Source organism: Lemur catta, chromosome 19, assembly GCF_020740605.2.
Source record: "Lemur catta isolate mLemCat1 chromosome 19, mLemCat1.pri, whole genome shotgun sequence".
Taxonomy (NCBI): domain Eukaryota; kingdom Metazoa; phylum Chordata; class Mammalia; order Primates; family Lemuridae; genus Lemur; species Lemur catta.
Window position 1 is genome coordinate 29,048,012 of NC_059146.1, and position 16,870 is coordinate 29,064,881.

The 16,870-nt window shown below is 48.6% G+C and overlaps 2 protein-coding genes across 2 annotated transcripts; both read right to left on the reverse strand.

Moving 5' to 3' along the window:
* Positions 1-363: 363 nt before the first annotated feature.
* Positions 364-1,924, reverse strand: MIA (MIA SH3 domain containing). The gene is made up of 4 exons (XM_045531942.1): positions 1,660-1,924; positions 1,389-1,522; positions 780-890; positions 364-456 (listed from the first exon to the last, which is right to left on the reverse strand). Exons 1-4 carry the CDS (start codon positions 1,784-1,786, stop codon positions 433-435), a joined length of 396 nt encoding a protein of 131 aa, XP_045387898.1. The 5' UTR covers positions 1,787-1,924; the 3' UTR covers positions 364-432.
* Positions 1,925-6,388: 4,464 nt separating this feature from the next.
* SNRPA (small nuclear ribonucleoprotein polypeptide A) lies at positions 6,389-16,831 on the reverse strand. The gene is made up of 6 exons (XM_045531943.1): positions 16,233-16,831; positions 13,244-13,416; positions 11,046-11,225; positions 8,976-9,149; positions 8,117-8,205; positions 6,389-6,769 (listed from the first exon to the last, which is right to left on the reverse strand). The coding sequence occupies exons 1-6, from the start codon at positions 16,303-16,305 to the stop codon at positions 6,610-6,612; spliced, it is 849 nt and encodes a 282-aa protein (XP_045387899.1). The 5' UTR covers positions 16,306-16,831; the 3' UTR covers positions 6,389-6,609.
* Between the last annotated feature and the right edge of the window lie 39 nt (positions 16,832-16,870).

The following is a 16,870-nucleotide window of genomic DNA, read 5'->3' on the forward strand; positions in this document are numbered from 1 at the left end:
CTCCCTTTGCAGATAATCCTTCAAGGAAACCTTTGCTCTGCGATGTGTGTCCTCTTCATGGTCCGATTGGCTCATGCTCATTCATTGTAGTGTCGTCTCTAGATCAACGCGGGAGGGACAATCCCCCGGTTGTGCTGTTTAGGTTCTCCTTTGCTTGTGTCTGAGATCTAAGCTTAGGAGCCCGTCTCCTGTACCTCTGGTACCCGGCTTGGAGCGAAGGGCTTTTATCAGTGACATTCTGCTTAGCAACCATTGATGTTACTTCATTCAGTGGGTTGATTGGCTTGATTCAGGAACCTAGAAAATTATTTCCTTTGTACATTCCCCACCCTCCCAACCGCAAAAGACCACAGCCACAGGCAGTTTGCACTCGGTTGATGTATTTGCATAAAGCCAGGGAGGGAAAACGGCAGGGACAGCGGTAGGCTTAGCTCACTGGCAGTAGAAATCCCATTTCTGAAAAAGAGAAAGGGAAAACAGTAGAGGAAAAAACCAGCGGTTACACCACAAAGGATCTAGTGGTTTTTATTTAGCAAAGGCTGTAGCCGCAGGGGCCAGGTTTGGCCACACAAGTGCTATCTATGCAAATTCGCCTGGAGCCCTTTAATCTTTGCACCTCCAAACTGGACCCATTTTACAGGTAGTAATAAAATTGAGGTAGGGAAAGAATTTGTCCCGTCCACACACACCTAGGAAGCCAAGGGTAGGAGCATCATTTGCCCATTACCACAACCCAAGGGTCCTCCCTCCAAATTCTTGCCAGACCTCAAGACACTCACATCTGTCTTCAAATCGACCTTGCCAGGTTTCAGGGTCTGGTCCTCTCGGACAATGCTACTGGGGAAATAGCCCAGGCGAGCAGCCACATCTCCATAGTAATCTCCCTGAACCTGGGGAAGAGGAGTTAAAAGCCAGGATCTGGAAAGGTGGCAAGCTCATTCCTGCTGAAAGCCTTTGCGCTATCTCTTCTCCCTGATCTCCACATGGGTGGCTCCATTCTTGTCATCCGAATCTCAGCTTAAATATCCCCCGTTCAAAGACCCTTCCCGACCACTCGAAATAAAGTAGCCACCCAGTCACTCTATATTAATTCTCACAGCAGCACATATTTGCTGGTATTTTTGATGGCTTGCTTATTGCTTGTTTCCCTCTATTAGAATAAAAGGGACTGTTCATTGTTCTATTATATCTTCAGAGTCTAGAACAGAACTTGGCACCACAGAAGGTGCCCTAAAATTGCTAAACAAAGTGAAAATAAAGTAGGTCACAGTATCCCCCAGCCAATGTCTCTATTTCATTTCTCCCCCTCAAATTTTCCCTTCATGTGGAAAACGACTTTACTCCCACTCCAGCCCTGTTCCCTTCCCTTTTGCTCTCCCAAGACTCACGCTGCCTCCCCAGAAGAGCCGCCCGCGGCCCTTCAGCTTGGAGAAGACATACACAACTTGGCCCCTCTGTATGGTCAGGAAACGGCAGTCAGGGGCCACATAGTCCTGAAGGGCCACAGCCATCGAGATGGGGTCTGGGGAAGGAATAGAAGGGAATGACAGCACCCTCCCCCCCCAACACACACACACACACACACACACACACACACACACACACACACACACACGGGCCAACAATCCAAGCCCCCAGTTCTCCCCTCCCCACTCTTACGGCTGCATTCCTCATCAGCACACAGCTTCCGGTCAGCCAGCTTGGGCATGGGGTGGCCCCCGTCACAAGGCCCTGGGAAGGCAGACAGCAAGACGACCACACCAAGGAACACCGGGGACCAAGTCATCGTGGACTATGAGCAAGAAAGTGACCAAGGAGAGAATAGGGACTCCAGTTTCCTTCTGCCCCCACCCCCTCCAGCAGCACAAGGAAACTTGTGTTCTCAGTCCTGTCTCCACCCTAAGCCCGTCCCAAATTTCGCCCACTTAGAGACTGCTACCCAGCCAGAACCATTTCAGAAACGGTGAGGACTGCCAGCCCAAGTAAATACCCAGATAAGGCCCAGAGCAGCCCAGGCCACTCCAAGTGACAGCCCCCCTCAACAATCAGAGAGACCCAGACAGGCAGATTGAGATATTCAATTCCATCTTCACTTGAGTATGCTTAGGTACCTGGGCTCCTCTACTGTCCCATCCAGGGACAGAACCAGAGGAGCCTGTGTGGAAAACCACCTTGGAATTTCCTGTGCTGAGAGGCAGAACAAGGCAGCCCATTGATTAGCAGGAACAGCCTCAGCTCCAAGTACTGAGTGAATATTGTGTGTTGGGCCTCACACTAGGCAATGTCCCATCATGCTCACTGCTCCCCCTCACCAGCCGCTTCCTGACTGATGACCTGGGCTAAGCTATTTCTCTTCTCAGAGCCTCACCTTATATGAAAAATGGGGATGATAACAACTGCCAAAAGTTAAAGAGCATTCACCAAGTATACTTTTATTTGAACTCAAATGGATACTCTGCAGTCCCTCAGGAAAGGCTATTATAACCCCATTTTACATGAAAATGGAAATGTAGAGTTAAAGAGTCCTCTAAGGCTACACAGCCATAAGTGGGGGGACTAAGACTTGTCTTAGCCAGGCTCTCCGCCATCATTATGCTACCCCACCTCACAGGGCTCGTGTAAGGGTTAAATATACCCAGCAGATTTGCAGGGCACGTGAGCAAAGGAGCACATGAAGTGACCTCACAAGGATGCAATCAATAAAATCCAGACCATAAGTATCTTAAATAATAAACTGCCAGATAAGGAAAAAAAATGAGGCTGAAGGGTGGCCTAGATTTGAAGACTTCAGAGGCAGGCATATCACCAGTCACAACATATGGATCTTACTTGGATTTGGAATCAAAGTGTACAGAGGTGTATGTATAAAAATATTGAAAATCTGAACACTAACCAGTTATCTAGTGATGTTTCAAAATTGGGTTTTTCTTTTTCCTCTTTTGATTTTTTTGAAACAGGGTCTGAGCCTGTCGCCCATGCTTCATCATAGCTCATTGCAACCTCCAACTCCTGGGCTCAGGTGATCCTCCTGCCTCAGCCTCTCGAGTAGCTCGCGGTACAAATGCACACAACCACACCCAGCTAATTTTTTCTCTATTTTTTGTAGAGTCGGGGCCTTGCTATTTTGCTCAGGCTGGTCTCAAACTCCTGGCCTTAGGCGATCCTCCCGCCTCAGCCTCCCAAAGTGGTCTGGGTGGTCAGAATACAGGGATGAGCCATTGTGCCTGGCCCAAAACTGTTATTTTTCTTAGGTGTGATCATGGCTTTGTGATTGTTATCTTTTAAAGAGACACAGATGCTCCTTGATTTTTGATGGGGCTACGTCTCAACAAACTCATAGTAAGTCAATATAATTTAATATCATGAAATGCATCTAATACTCCAAACTAGCTCATTGTAAAGTTAAAAAATTGTTAAGTCGAATCATCATAAGATGGGAATCATCAGTATTTAAATATTAACTGATAGTGAAGTCGAACCATCATAAGATGGGAACCATGAGTATTTAAATATTAACTGATAGTGAGCTAACAGGGTGTCTGGGATTTGCTTCAAAATAATTTGAGAAGGGCAGAAAGTGAGTGGAGTCCTGGTTTAAACTGGCCACAAGCTGAAAATAGGTTCAACTGGTAGAAACTTCTGGGAATTCAGTATACTATTTTGTCTTCTTTTATATGCATGTTTGAACTTTTCCACTTTAAATTACTAGTTTTGACCAGTTTGGACTGGTTTCAACCTGTTTAGACCAATTTAGACCTGTTCCAGCCAGTAATGTCCAGTTTCGACTGGTCTTGGCCAATCGTGGCTGGTTTCATCTGAATTTAACCAAATTAGACCAGTTTGGACCAATCTCAGCCAGTCATGGCTGGCTTGGGCCAGCTCTGGCTGCTTTAGACTGGTTAAGACCGTTTTCAGCTGGTCTTGACCAGTTTCAACTGGATTTGATCAGTTTACATTAGCCTTGACTGAATTGGGCCAGTCACGGCCGATTTAGGCTGGCTCCAGCCATTCTTGGCTGGTTTGGTTGTTTTAATCTGGATTTGACCAGATTAGACCAGTTTGGAACAATCTCAGGCAATAATGGCTGGTCTTGGCCAGCTCTGACTGGTTTAGACCAGTTAAAGCTGGCTTTAGCTGGTCTTTACCAGTTTCAACTGGATTTGATCAGTTTCAACTTGATTGGGTCAGTTGTGGCTGACTTAGACTGGTTCTAGCCTTTCGTGGTTGGTTTAGATTGGTTCCAGTCATTCATCGCTGGTTTGGGCTGGTTTAATCTGGATTTGACCTGATTAGACCAGTTTATACTAGGCCCTGACCCAGGCCCTAGAGTCATCGAGGAAGGAAAATCGACAGCCTCTGGTGGGGAAGACAACCAGTGAACACAGATGAGGTTTATAAGTGTGTGTGAAGTACTAGGATATTTAGAAAGGAGAACACAATCAATCACCAGCCCCTCATATTAATTTTATTATCACTGATGAAGCCACAAAATGGTAGAACTGACTTCATTTCCCCAAGCCCAATGCAATTATCTATTGCTGCATAATTACTACTCCAAAACATAGTAGCTTAAAACCAACATTTATTATCACTGTTTCTGTGTCAGAAATTTGGGCATGGCTTAGCTGTGTGCCTCCAGTGCAAGGTCTCCTGTAAGGCTACGCTCAACCTGTCAGCCTGGGCTGCTGTTTCATCTGAAGGCTGGACTGGGGGAGGATCCACTTCCAAGTTCTCAGCCAGCTGCTGGAAGGATTCAGTTGCTTGCGGGAACTGGACCGAGAGCCTCTGTACTCACTGGCTGTTGGCATCCCTCAGTTCCTTGCCACATGCCTCTCTCCAGACAGCTCACATAGCAGGTGGTTTTCCCAAAAGCAAGTAAAATGGAGGCAGTCTTTGTAATCTTTTAGGAGACATGGTCTTGCTATGTCACCCAGGCTGGAGTGCAATGGCAGGATCAGATCCTCCTGCCTCTGCCTCCCCAGCAGCTGGGACTACAGGAGTGTGCCATCATGCCTGGCTAACTTTGTCATCTTATTATAGAAGTAACATCCCATCATTTTTGCTGCATTCATTTGAAGTCACTAGACCCACCTCACACTCAAGGAAAGGAGACCTCACAAGACTGTGAATGCCAGGTGTTGATTATGAGGAGCCTTCTTAAGAGGCTGCCTACCACATCCAAATTTCATATATGATCCACAAGGCAGCCACGGCAACTGCCCTAGCACACATTGTATCCCTCTCCCTCTGTATTCCAGCCACACAAGCAGAGGCACTGAGAAACACAACTCTATTGAACACAGTGCAAACAGAACCCCTTGGGAGTCGTCCCTTCCCTCAAACACTGAGCTCTCTCCCACCCCCAGATCTTTGCGTTTCTTTCAGATCTTCATGTGGTAGGCTGCTCCAGGTCATTTGGGGCTTAGCCCAAGGATCACTTCAGCTCTGGACTTTGCTGGCCATGTTCTGCAGTGCTTCCCCCTCAGCTTTCATTTCCATATTGAGGAAAAGAAAACTGAGGCCTGGGGATCAGTCACTTGCTCAAGGTCAGAATGACAAAGTAGTGGACAATGATAACTTAGGTCTCACCTCCAAACTGCTTCAAATAGAGATCCACATGCCAAGCATCATTCTCCAGAGCAGCCACCTCTCTCGTAAGCATCCTTGCAGCTAAGGCATTGCAGGGGAATCTGGGTCAGGAACCTGCCCAAAGCTCCTGGCTGGCAGCTGACCACCAAGGCAGATCAGCTGTGTTTGAGGTGGCCACACCCTATACCAGCATCTGGTCAGAACCTCTCATGTGACCAAGTCAGTTTGGGTACTCCCAGAAGCAACAGTGGCATCATACTGAACTCTAGATTGGAGCTCAATTAGGGGCTACAAATTTGAAGTCTCAAACCTTGACTGCCATTCCTACCACCCTTCCAATGGTTTCAGGCACACCAAGTTCCCTATATTAAATCCCTTTCTGCCCAAGTACCTACAGTGGTTTCTGTGGGACTGTTGCTATGACAGATGGCACCTTTGTGCAGATTAGAAAAAGGTAAACAAAGACCTCTTCCTTAACACTCTTGTCACCTGTTGGAAATTGTTGAAATAAACAAAGTGAATGGTGTGCCCTTAAATGTGGCATCCTTGTGCAATACACAACCTGCCTAACTGTACGTGCAGCTCTGGGTTTCCATTTCCTGCCCTGAATGCCAATTGAGACAATACAGAAAATGGCCAAAGCAGTAAATGTAACTTAAGTTCCGACAATTATCACTATACCATCCTTTGTTTTCCCAAGGTTGGAAACTTCAAAATGCCAAGAAGTCCAACAACCCAAGATATGCTGATGCGGAGGGAAGGGAACCACGGAGGGTAAGAAAATAAGATAGACAAATGGTTGTGAAAAACCAAACCTCAAAAAAACACTTTAATTCCAGCCTAACAGCGCCAGGTGCAATGTCTGGGGACAGACTCTGGGTACAATGCTGTGTGGCGACCACTCACTCACACACGGCTCCAAGAAGGCCCCTAAGGGGGGACTTACCTTCAGGGGGCTGAGCCAAGGGGAAAAGGGGTGGCCCCAGAAAAGGGGGCAGGGACAGGCATGGGGAAAAGGTGCTACTTCTTGGCAAATGAGATCTTCATGGCATTGTTCTGGGTGATCTTAAAGCCCTGCAGGGCGTCACGAGCTGCCCCTGCCTGCACCTCATTGTCAAACTCCACAAAGGCGATATCGTGCCGCCCGGGAACCAGACGGACCTCCTTGAAGCCAGGGAACCTGAAAGAAGGAATAACAGACCTCAGGGACCCAGACAGCATTTCCTCCTGACATTTTGGTATATAGTGTATTGAGGCCAGGCATGATGCCAAATATCCTACAATGCACAGGATGGTCCTCCATAACAAAGAATTATCTGACCTCCAATGTATTAATATATAGAGCTAAGTCAAAAACCTCTAATGTAAACATATTATTTAATGAATTTTTTTTAAAAGAGACAGGGTCTTGCTATGTTGCCCAGGCTGGACTCAAACTCTTAGGCTCAAGTGATCCTCCTGCCTCAACCTCCCAAGTAGGTGGGACTACCTACAGGCATGCTCCACTGTGCCGGCTTTAATGAAAAATTTTAACACAAACAGCCATGCAACTGCAACCTAAATCAATAAGCAGTACACTGCAGCCCATCTGCACCCTCTCTAATCAGAACCCACACCCTACTCAGGAAATAAACATTACCTTCACTTTTATGACAGTCGTTTCTCTAATTTCCTTCTTCTCAGTCCTTACTACCTTTTCTCCATTAGGCAACCATGTCTACTGAATGTCTTTTTTCCATTACTACTCTTATAAAACATGCATTGTTTTGTGGATATGCTATACATGTGATCTTATTTTTCTATTTTATTCAGTTACTCAAAATTTCCTCTTGGCACTATTATAAAGAATCATCCACATTGCTCTTCCTGTTCCTTCTAAGTGGTGTACGGTACACCACAGTGAGCATGTGCATTTAAGCCAAACCTTCTCCCGGACTCCCTCCAACTCCCCTCCACAAACACTGCGATGAATACTCCATTTATAGCCCTTTAAGATTCATGTCCCAAATTTCTATAGGATGTATGATCAGAGGCAGAACCACCAAGCAAATAAAACCAAACCCACACCCACACCCACAACTTCACTCAACAGGGAACAGTCCTATCAACAGGGCACGAGGGTTCACCCATGCCCACCTCCCACTTGCTGTTTTTGAGCACGCTGATTTTTGCCACTCTAGCTTGTGTTCAGTGATGCCTCAATGTAACATACACCTTGCATTGCATTTCTCCATTTCAGAAACTAGAAAAATGAAGCTTAGTGCCTGGACTCTTCCCACCCCCAACAAAGGCTGACAAGGGCCAGCATGCCCTGGCCACGGTGACCTCTCCAACCTCACCACCACTGCAACCCTCACAGGTTACAGGCCCAGCCTCAGCCTTCTGCTTCCACAGCTTCAGTCACAGGCCTTTCTGCAAAGCCTGAGCTGGCTCCGGGCTCCACCAGCAGAATTCTGAGGCCCATTCCCATGGTGATCTCTCCTACCCGGCACCCTCCAGCCAGCACCCAGCCACAGGCCCCACTTACTGGTTGAAAAGCATGGACAGCATCAGCTCGTTGGTCTCCTCTGGCAGGTTGGTGAGGAACAAGATGTGATTTGGTGGATTCTCGGAAAGCTGCCGGGGAGGGAGGGAGGTCCATGAGCATGGGGGCCCTGAGTGTAGTGGGAGCTTCCCTAGTACTGCCCCTGCTCCCCATCCCTCACCCTGCTTGAATTCATTCTAGCACCTCCACCTGGCACACCATATGCTGCTGCTTTCCACCCCCCACACCTTTGCCCTTACACACTATAGGCCACAAGATAGCAGAGACTTTCCTGTCTTTGTCACTGCTGTATACCTACAGCACAGAACAGGGCCTGGTACGTAAGCAAGCACTCGGTAGTTGTTCAAGGAATGAATTTAGGTGGTGGCCACATGGCTCCAGCCCACCCTAACCTTCCAGATCCTCCAAACAAACATGCCAGTTCCCTCTGTCCCAGGGCCCAACCCCATTGCTAAATCCTCATCATTCAGGAAGCTCTGCTCCAAAACTACCCCAGGGGAGCCTGCCCACACCACCCAATCTAAAACAGCCCCCCAGTTGGCTAGCATAATCATAGCTCACTGCAACCTCAAACTTCTGGGCTCAAGAGATCCTCCTGCCTCTCAGCCTTCCAAGCGGCTGGGACTACAGCCTTGCACCATTTTGCCCAGCTAATTTTTAAATTTTCTGTAGAGTCGAGGTCTCGCTATGTTACTCAGGCTGGTCTCAAACTCCTAACCTCAAATAGTCTTCCTGCCTTGGCCTCCCAAAGGGCTAACATTACAGGTATGAGCCACTGCTCCCGACCTTAGTCCTGTATTCACACATTTTATATGAGGATGCAGGGGGACTAGACACTTACAGGCTGGGCAGGTGGCATCTGCCCAGGCATAAGCTGCTGCGGGGGCATGGCCCCTGGTGGGATCTGGCCAGGTGCGAGGCCCGGTGGTGGGATCATGCCAGGGGGCGGCATGTAAGGCGGCTGGCCCGGCATGTGGTGCATGATACGGGGTGCCTGAGTCATCGGAGGCATGCCCTGTGGAGAGACGGAAAGCAGGCCTGACTTGCCGCAGGTGGGAGAGGGCATGATCATGGTGTAGACTGGAGGCAGAGGAGAGGAGGCCATAAGAGGAAACTTGAAGGAAAAAACTGAAAATCAAAGAGACTCAGAGATCTAGGGAGAAAAAAGCAAGACTGGAGAGCAGAGATGGAAAGGGACGGTCAGGGCAGGTGCAGAAGGAAACAGGTGGCAGTGAAGGAAGGAAGACAGCCCAATGGCACACAGCAGACGGGGCTGGAACCACAATCTGAAGAGTGGGAAGTGGACGGAAAGCTGGGTGCAAGAGAGGAGCAGTAACAATGGGAAGACCAGACACCCTCGCAGACTGCAGAGAAAGTGTGAGTGGCATCGAATACAGTGTGACCCAGAGAGCCATGAGACTCACAAGAGCTAGAGAGACATGGAGGCTCGGGACTAAAGCAGCGGGTCCAGTCCATCCATCTTTTCTTTTGCACTTAGCACTTTTTGTATACTGTTTGGGAACCAGGATGCTTCCACTTTTTGCCCTCACCAAAGTCGTGAAGACTTTTTCCTGTTTTTTTTTTTTTTTCTAGAACCTTTACTGTGTTAGCTGTCACATTCAGGTCTGTGATTCACCTCGTTAGTTTTTTTTTTTTTTTTTTGAGACAGAGTCTCGCTTTGTTGCCTGGGCTAGAGTGAGTGCCATGGCGTCAGCCTAGCTCACAGCAACCTCAAACTCCTGGACTTAAACGATCCTACTGCCTCAGCCTCCTGAGTAGCTGGGACTACAGGCATGCACCACCATGCCCAGCTAATTTTTTCTCTATAAATATTTTAGTTGGCCAGATAATTTCTTTCTATTTTTAGTAGTGACGGGGTCTCACTCTTGCTCAGGCTGGTCTCAAACTCCTGAGCTCAAGCAATCCACCCGCCTCGGCCTCCCAGAGTGCTAGGATTACAGGCGTGAGCCACCGCACCTGGTCACCTCGTTAGTTTTTATATATAGTATGAAGTAGAACTAATTTTTCCCTTACGGGTATCCAACTGCCGAGCATCATAAACTAGGGGAAAAAATCCTTTCTCCGCTGAACTCCACTGGTGCCTTGATCACACATCAAGTAACCATATATGTGCAGCTGTTTCTAGACTCTTCATCCTGCCCCTTTGGTCTGTCTTCCCACCCTTATGCCAACAGCACATCACCCCGATTGCTGGAGCTTTAAAACGTGTCTCCACCCCATTGTGCAGGTCCCCAACTTTATTCTTCTCATCTGCCGCAGCCTTGCCCTTTCAGACATTTAGAAACAAAACAGCCAGTCAGTGGCTACCAAAATTCCTTTTGGATCTTGGAATAATTTGGAGACAACTGACCTCTTAACAATATTGCCTTCCCCATCCATTGCTGAGGGCTCTGATTTCTCCCAGCAATGTTCTGCAGTTGCAGTTTTATACATTTTTTGTTGGATTTATTCCTTGGTACTATTTTTCAATGTGACATCTACTTGTTTGTTACCAGCATACAGAAATAAAGCTGATTTTTTCCATATCGACCTTAAATGCAGCGACCTTTCTTAACTAAATTTACTTACTAATCGTTAACAGTTGGTTAAGTAAATTCTCCTGGGTTTTCTACATAGCCATTGACTTAAGACACAGACAGCCAAAAAAAGAAAAAAAAAAAGAGAGAGAAACCATGAGACAGACATGGAAAAACAAAGCCCTAGAGAAACAGGGAGACAAGAACAGGTACTTCAGGGGAAACACCATCATCCAGGTGCTCAACCCACCCAAAAGAGAGAGAGGATGGAAATGGGAAGGAGTCTGAATCCCCAAGCCCCCAAGCCCCCAAGCCAGGCCACTGGCTGAGGAAGGCCTGGTGGTGAGAGGGGCGGTCTCTGGGCCCTGTCTTACCGGGACAGGCCCCTGGACGGCCCCCACCACGGGGGCAGCTGCCCCACCCTGCACAGCCTTCTTGGCAGTCGGGGTCTCCTGGCTCTTGGGCTTCCTCTTCTCCCGCTTGCGGTCCCGTTCCACGAAGGTGCCCTTCATCTTGGCAATGATATCCGAGTCAGTCTTGGCATACTGGATGCGCTACCAAAAAGAGAGCAGAAGGGTTAAAAGAGTGAAGTTCAGAGCCAAACTGCCTGGGTTCAAAATCAGACCTAACTACAAGCTCGCTGAGAAATGCAGAAATCACTTGGTCACAACTTCCCCATCTGTAAAATGAGGATTATGGTATTTCCCACTTCAAAGGACGAGTGTGAGAACTAAATTGACTTAAAGACCTGACACATAGTGAGCACTCAATAGATAGGCTGTTGGGTTTTTTGTTTGTTTGTTTTTGAGACAGGGTCTTGCTCTGTTGCCCAGACTGGAGTGCAGTGGTGCAACTATAGCTCCCTGCAGCCTGAACTCCTGGGCTCAAGCAATCCTCCTGCCTCAGCCTCCTGAGTAGCTGGGACTCTATAGGCACAGGCCACCATGTTCAGATAATTTTTTAAAATATTTTTTGTAGAGACAGGGTCTCACTATGTTACCCAGGCACCAGCCTCTTGAACTCCTGGCCTCAAGTGATCCACCTCGGTTCCCCAAAGCACTGGGATTATAGGTGTGAGCCACCATGACTGGCTGACTGTTCATCTTTTTAAGGGAGTTTGGGACAGCCCTAAACACTAGGGCCAAGGTCTGAGAAGACAATGCTAGGACAGGAGCACTATGCAAGGGGATTTCTAGTCACACAAGAACACAGTTCCAGATTCCAGGCTAAATCTCATTCATTCAGCCGTTTATGGATAATCTACTAATGCTAGGCCTCATTCTAGACTCCGGGAATACGGTAATAAGTAAAACAGACAAAAGTCCCTGTCCTCATAACGCTTATGCAGCGGGGAAGGTATGTTAAAGAAGATTTAAGAATGAGTAGAGAAGGGGATGTGAAGTGTTTAGAAGAAGTGAAAATTTCAGACAGGGTGGCCGGGAAAGGCCTCACTGAGGCGACATTTGTACAGAGACAGAAAGGGAGGAAGCAAGCCATAGGGACATCCGGGGAAAGAGCCTTCTAGCAAAGAGCTAAGGCCTGCACAGCACATTATAGAAACAGCAAGGAAGCTAATATGGATGAGAGGGAGGGAGGAGGTGAAGTCATAGAGACGACAGGGGACGCTGGTGAGGACTTCGTCTATTCCTGTGGGAGCCATGCAGTGTTGTGGGCAGGGGAGGTAAGCTCTCACTCATGTCTCACAGGAGCATGGTGGCTGCAGCATGGAAGACAGACTGTGGGGAGCAGGGGTCGAAGCAGGGAGACCAGTGAGCAGGTCGAAGCCATGTCCTAACGAGGGTGGTGGCTGGACCAGGTCAGCAGCAGAGAAGGAGTGACAAGTAGGCAGCCAGTAGATATGTTTTGAAGGTAGAGTTGATAAGACTTCCTGACAAAATTCAAACATATCTGAGTACATGATGTGGTCCAAGCAGCAATTTGGGGGGGAAAGCAAGGGAGAGAGACAACACAGAAAGACTTATGGTCATCATACCTAAAAACCAATTCCTAAGATGCCCCAGAAAGTCAACTGGAAGATGCGGCAACCTTGGGCTTGTATACCCAGAGATGACAACAGGCTGGAGTCAACACTCTGTCCTCTCCAGGTGGAGGTGACAGGTGGCCCAGCTGTCCCTGGAGCCCACTGCCTCCTACATGATCTGCCTCCACGTGGAAGTGACCTGCCTGGGACCTGCACACACTGAGACTTGCTGTCACCTCCCCAAGGGAGTTGGGTCAGGGAGGTATACTCCAATCAGGTTAAGCTCAAAAACTGACTGGGGGATTAAGGGAGAAGAACCACATAAGGAGCCAAAGATGGCAGCCAGTGATTATGACAGGAACTCTAGATCAGGGCGAGGACTTTAAGCCACTCCCCATGTCCCACAGACTACAGTCCCCTTGGCCTCTTGAACATCTGCACCTGGCCCCTGGCCCAACCCCTCCCACCTGGGAGCCTGATCCAGATGTACCTTGGTGACTGGACCCTAAACCCCACCCCTCTAAGCCAGGCCCACCCAGTCTCCTACAGCATTTGGCACACATACACAACCCCCATACCCACAATGCTCACCATGGGCTTGTCATAAAAGGGGAAACCTTGCATGGAGCGCAGGGCATTGGTGGCACTGCTGACCTCCTTAAAGATGACAAAAGCCTGGCCCCTCATCTTCAGGCTCCGTGACACCAGGATATCCAGGATCTGGCCAAACTGGGAGAAGATGGCATACAGGGACTTCTTCAGTTCTGCAGGGGAGGAAGAAAATACCCACAGGTGACCAGAGGCTTTGGCATCACGTGCTGAGGCTTCAACACCCCATTTCAGAGGAAGTGCAGCCCAGAGGGAGACCATCAGCCACTTGACAGAGTATCCAGAAAGCTGCGGGTCAGTAATCTCTCGAGACCTAACAATAACAGCAGCCAAGAACCACTCAAGCTGCCAAGTATACTCTTCTATAAGATGAGGACGGTAACAGTACCTACCCCACAGAGTTGCCATACAAAGATCATGAGTATGTATGCGCAAAGGGCTCACAACGGCACCTGGCACACAGTAAACACTCAGTAAGTGCCTCTTTTCATTGCCACCAGCACCTTGACACAGGCCTGGGTAATGTGACCTTGGCAGACTTCCCCAACCTCATCTCTGCCCACACTCCACCACACTCCTGAGTCTCCCGCCACACTGGCCTCCCAGCCCTCTCTCAGGCCCAACACACCACTCCTGCCCCAGGGCCTTTGCACTGGCTGCTCCCTCTACCTGGAACACCCTCCCCTGATGTTTACATAGCTGCCTCCTTCTAATCACCCAGGTCTCAGCACAATGACCACATCTAAATGTCCCCCCATGTCACTCTCCCCGGCCTTACCACTTGCTTTTCCTTCATGGCATTTCCCACCTCCTGACATGGTATGTTTACTTCCCTCTCAAGAGCTATAAGCCCATCCCATTTGTTTACTGCAGCACCACGCCTAGCGCATACTCCAGGACACAAACGTCTCCACAAACATTTACAGCTGAAAACACCGTCAAGTGCTTTACGGAAGTAACTTCACTAAATCCTCACAACAACTCCATGAGGTGGCAACTATGACTGTCCCAATTTTACTATGATGGAAACAGGTTCTCAGAGGATTCCTCACTGCCCAGGGTGAGTATCCTGAGGGTGCTGGGAAGGGCATGGGAGAGCTGGGAGCACACGACACAAGTCCATCTGAACTCAGTACCACACCTCACTAGCAAACCGTCTCACTTGATAGCAAGTGGGATTCAAGCTAAACAAACGACCCTTCTCACCACCCAGACCTGAAAAGAGTATCAGTATCTTACGCAAAGATCGCTGAGCCAAAGCCGAGGCTGCTTGGTGAAAGAGATACTGAAAGAGGAAAGAAGAAAAGGTGCATGTGTATATGGCATATGTGGGGGTGGGGACAGGGATCAAGGCTGTTTTGAAGCAATTAGCCAAAAATTCTCCTGGTGGTGACATTTCAGGTTTTCTTCTCCATACTCCATCCCCACAAACCTTGTTCAGATCTCATTCGTTTCACGGGACTCCAGGCCTCTCCCCACTCTCCAGCCTCCCCTCTTGCCCACTTGAGTTCACCCTCCACAGCTGGGAAGGTATTCAGAAGGGACAAGATCAGGACAGGGGAGCAGCCTGGCTCCCTGACACCCCCAGGACGAAGTCCAAATGCCTCATGGCCACAAGCCACTACTCACTGGAAGCTTCTTCATGATTCACAAGCCACTAGGCCTCAGGCCCACAAAACTACTTATAATGTCCAGAAAGCCCTGGGCTCTTTTGATCCTAAACATTTGCACAAGTTGACCAAAGTTAGGAACCCTCTTCACCCTCACTGTAACATACATACTGCTTCCTCCAAATGGCTTTCCAAAATGTCTTCTTTTCCATAAAGCTGAATGAATCCGTCTTTCTTGTTCTCAATCCCAGACCTGAGCACTCTGCCTGTGATTACCCAAACGTGCTCCTGACTACTCTGGGCTGTCATTGTCAGGCAGAACCAGGGTTCTCAGTCACCAATGTGTCCCTAGCACTGCCCAGGACTGACCAGGCACCACACTCTAAAATCATATGTAAAATTTACATTCCTGGGTCTGTTTTCCCTAACAGCAAGTTTACTGGTAACTGCAAACTTAATCCCAGCAAGCTCTTTTAGTTCTCCTGACAATTTTCTTGAGGTGGTAATAAAAGCTAACATTTATCTAGTCCTTATTAAATAACAGGTACCATAAAAAGAAGCACCGCATGGAGGTTTCGATAATTTAATTCCCCCACAAGATCCATGCAAAGGTGTTATGATTTTTGCCCAGTTTTCAGATACAGAAAATGAGGTTCAACAAAGGTGATAATTTACTCAAGAAATGGAAGAGTCTTTAAGATTTCCAGAATTCAGTTCTTAAGCAGAATTCCATACCAGTGGCATCAACCACTTTCCTTGCTATGTGACCTTGGGCAAGTCACATCACCTTGAGTCTCAATTTTCTGAGAAGTGGGAATTACAATAGCTTCTTCCTACAGGCTTCTTGTGAGAATTAAATGCAATCGAGATTTATATAAAAGTGTATAGATCAGCCCATGGTACAGAGTGTTAGTCATCATTATTATTGTACATTTTCATTATGGGCTGATCACTGAGAACACCAATGACCAAGAAAGCCCCAGTCCCTCGTAGACCTCACAGGCCACTGGGTGGAGAGAGAGACCCATGAGAGCCCAGAGAAGAAGGCTTGATGAAGAATGCCCACGGCCTATCAGTAGCCAGCGGCAGCCACGTGAGGGAAGAGGGGATGGGGAAGGCTCCATGGAGGAGGGGGTCCTGTGAGCGGAAACCTTGAAGATGAGCAACAGTGACCAAGTTAAAGTGCAGAGTGTAAGATGAACTAGGGGAATGTTGAAGACGGAGGAAGCAGCATGTGTAAAGGCCAACGTATTAACTAAAACAGTCCAGCTGGATGGAAAGACTGAGAAAGTGAGGCAGATGCTGCGGGTGGAAGACGGGCCAGCTCGTGCGGGAAAGCCTAGACTATCCCGAGAACTCACCATCCTTCTTGATCTTCTCATTGAGGTTGTTGATATAAATAGTGTGGTTGGGACGGGTCTCAGGAACCGCCATGGAGCCAAGTGCCGAGGTAGGGCTTAAAGAAGGAAAAAGGTGATTTTAGCCCTAGGTTTCTCCAAATCCTTTGTCCCAACCTGGCTTAAAGGGCCGCTCCAAGATATTCCCTCCAAAAGGCAGTCAGGTAAGATGGGACCGCGGGAGAGAACGGAGGCACGGCCCGGGCAACAAAGCGTGCGGAAGGCTCCCCTTCCCCCGCGCGCGTGCTTAAGAGACTCTCGAGAGGATTACTACGAGCCCCAGGATGCTCTAAGCAACCCAGAAGGCGGAGCGTGCTACATGGCGACTCCCATTGGCCCACACGCCCAAAGGGAGAAAAAACCCGGATGTAAGAGCCAGTTAAGGAAGGTGGGACAAGTTTTGGGAGCTCTGGCCTCGCGCATTAAGTTTCCCCAGACGAGGCGCGGGAAGGCCCGGACGTCAAGCCGGCGCCGATGGTCGCCTGCAGCCGAGGTCACTAACCAACGGCGCCGCAGTTCAACGTAAGCGGCTCCTGCTTCGTTCCGGAGACCAGACCCCAAAGCTTTCCCTCCTAGCCCCACCTTCGATTTTCTTCAAGCCA

Excerpts from the sequence above, each read along its gene's own strand:
- MIA (XM_045531942.1), bottom strand. The coding sequence starts at position 1,786 with ATGACTTGGTCCCCGGTGTTCCTTGGTGTGGTCGTCTTGCTGTCTGCC. Across the intron at positions 1,523-1,659 it reads TGCTGATGAGGAATGCAGCC|ACCCCATCTCGATGGCTGTG; the intron begins GTAAGAGTGGGG and ends TTCCTTCCCCAG. Across the intron at positions 891-1,388 it reads GGCTCTTCTGGGGAGGCAGC|GTTCAGGGAGATTACTATGG; the intron begins GTGAGTCTTGGG and ends CCTCTTCCCCAG.
- SNRPA (XM_045531943.1), bottom strand. The coding sequence starts at position 16,305 with ATGGCGGTTCCTGAGACCCGTCCCAACCACACTATTTATATCAACAAC. Across the intron at positions 8,206-8,975 it reads AGATGCCACCTGCCCAGCCT|CTTTCCGAGAATCCACCAAA; the intron begins GTAAGTGTCTAG and ends CCTCCCCGGCAG. Across the intron at positions 6,770-8,116 it reads CTGTCCATGCTTTTCAACCA|GTTCCCTGGCTTCAAGGAGG; the intron begins GTAAGTGGGGCC and ends TCCTTCTTTCAG.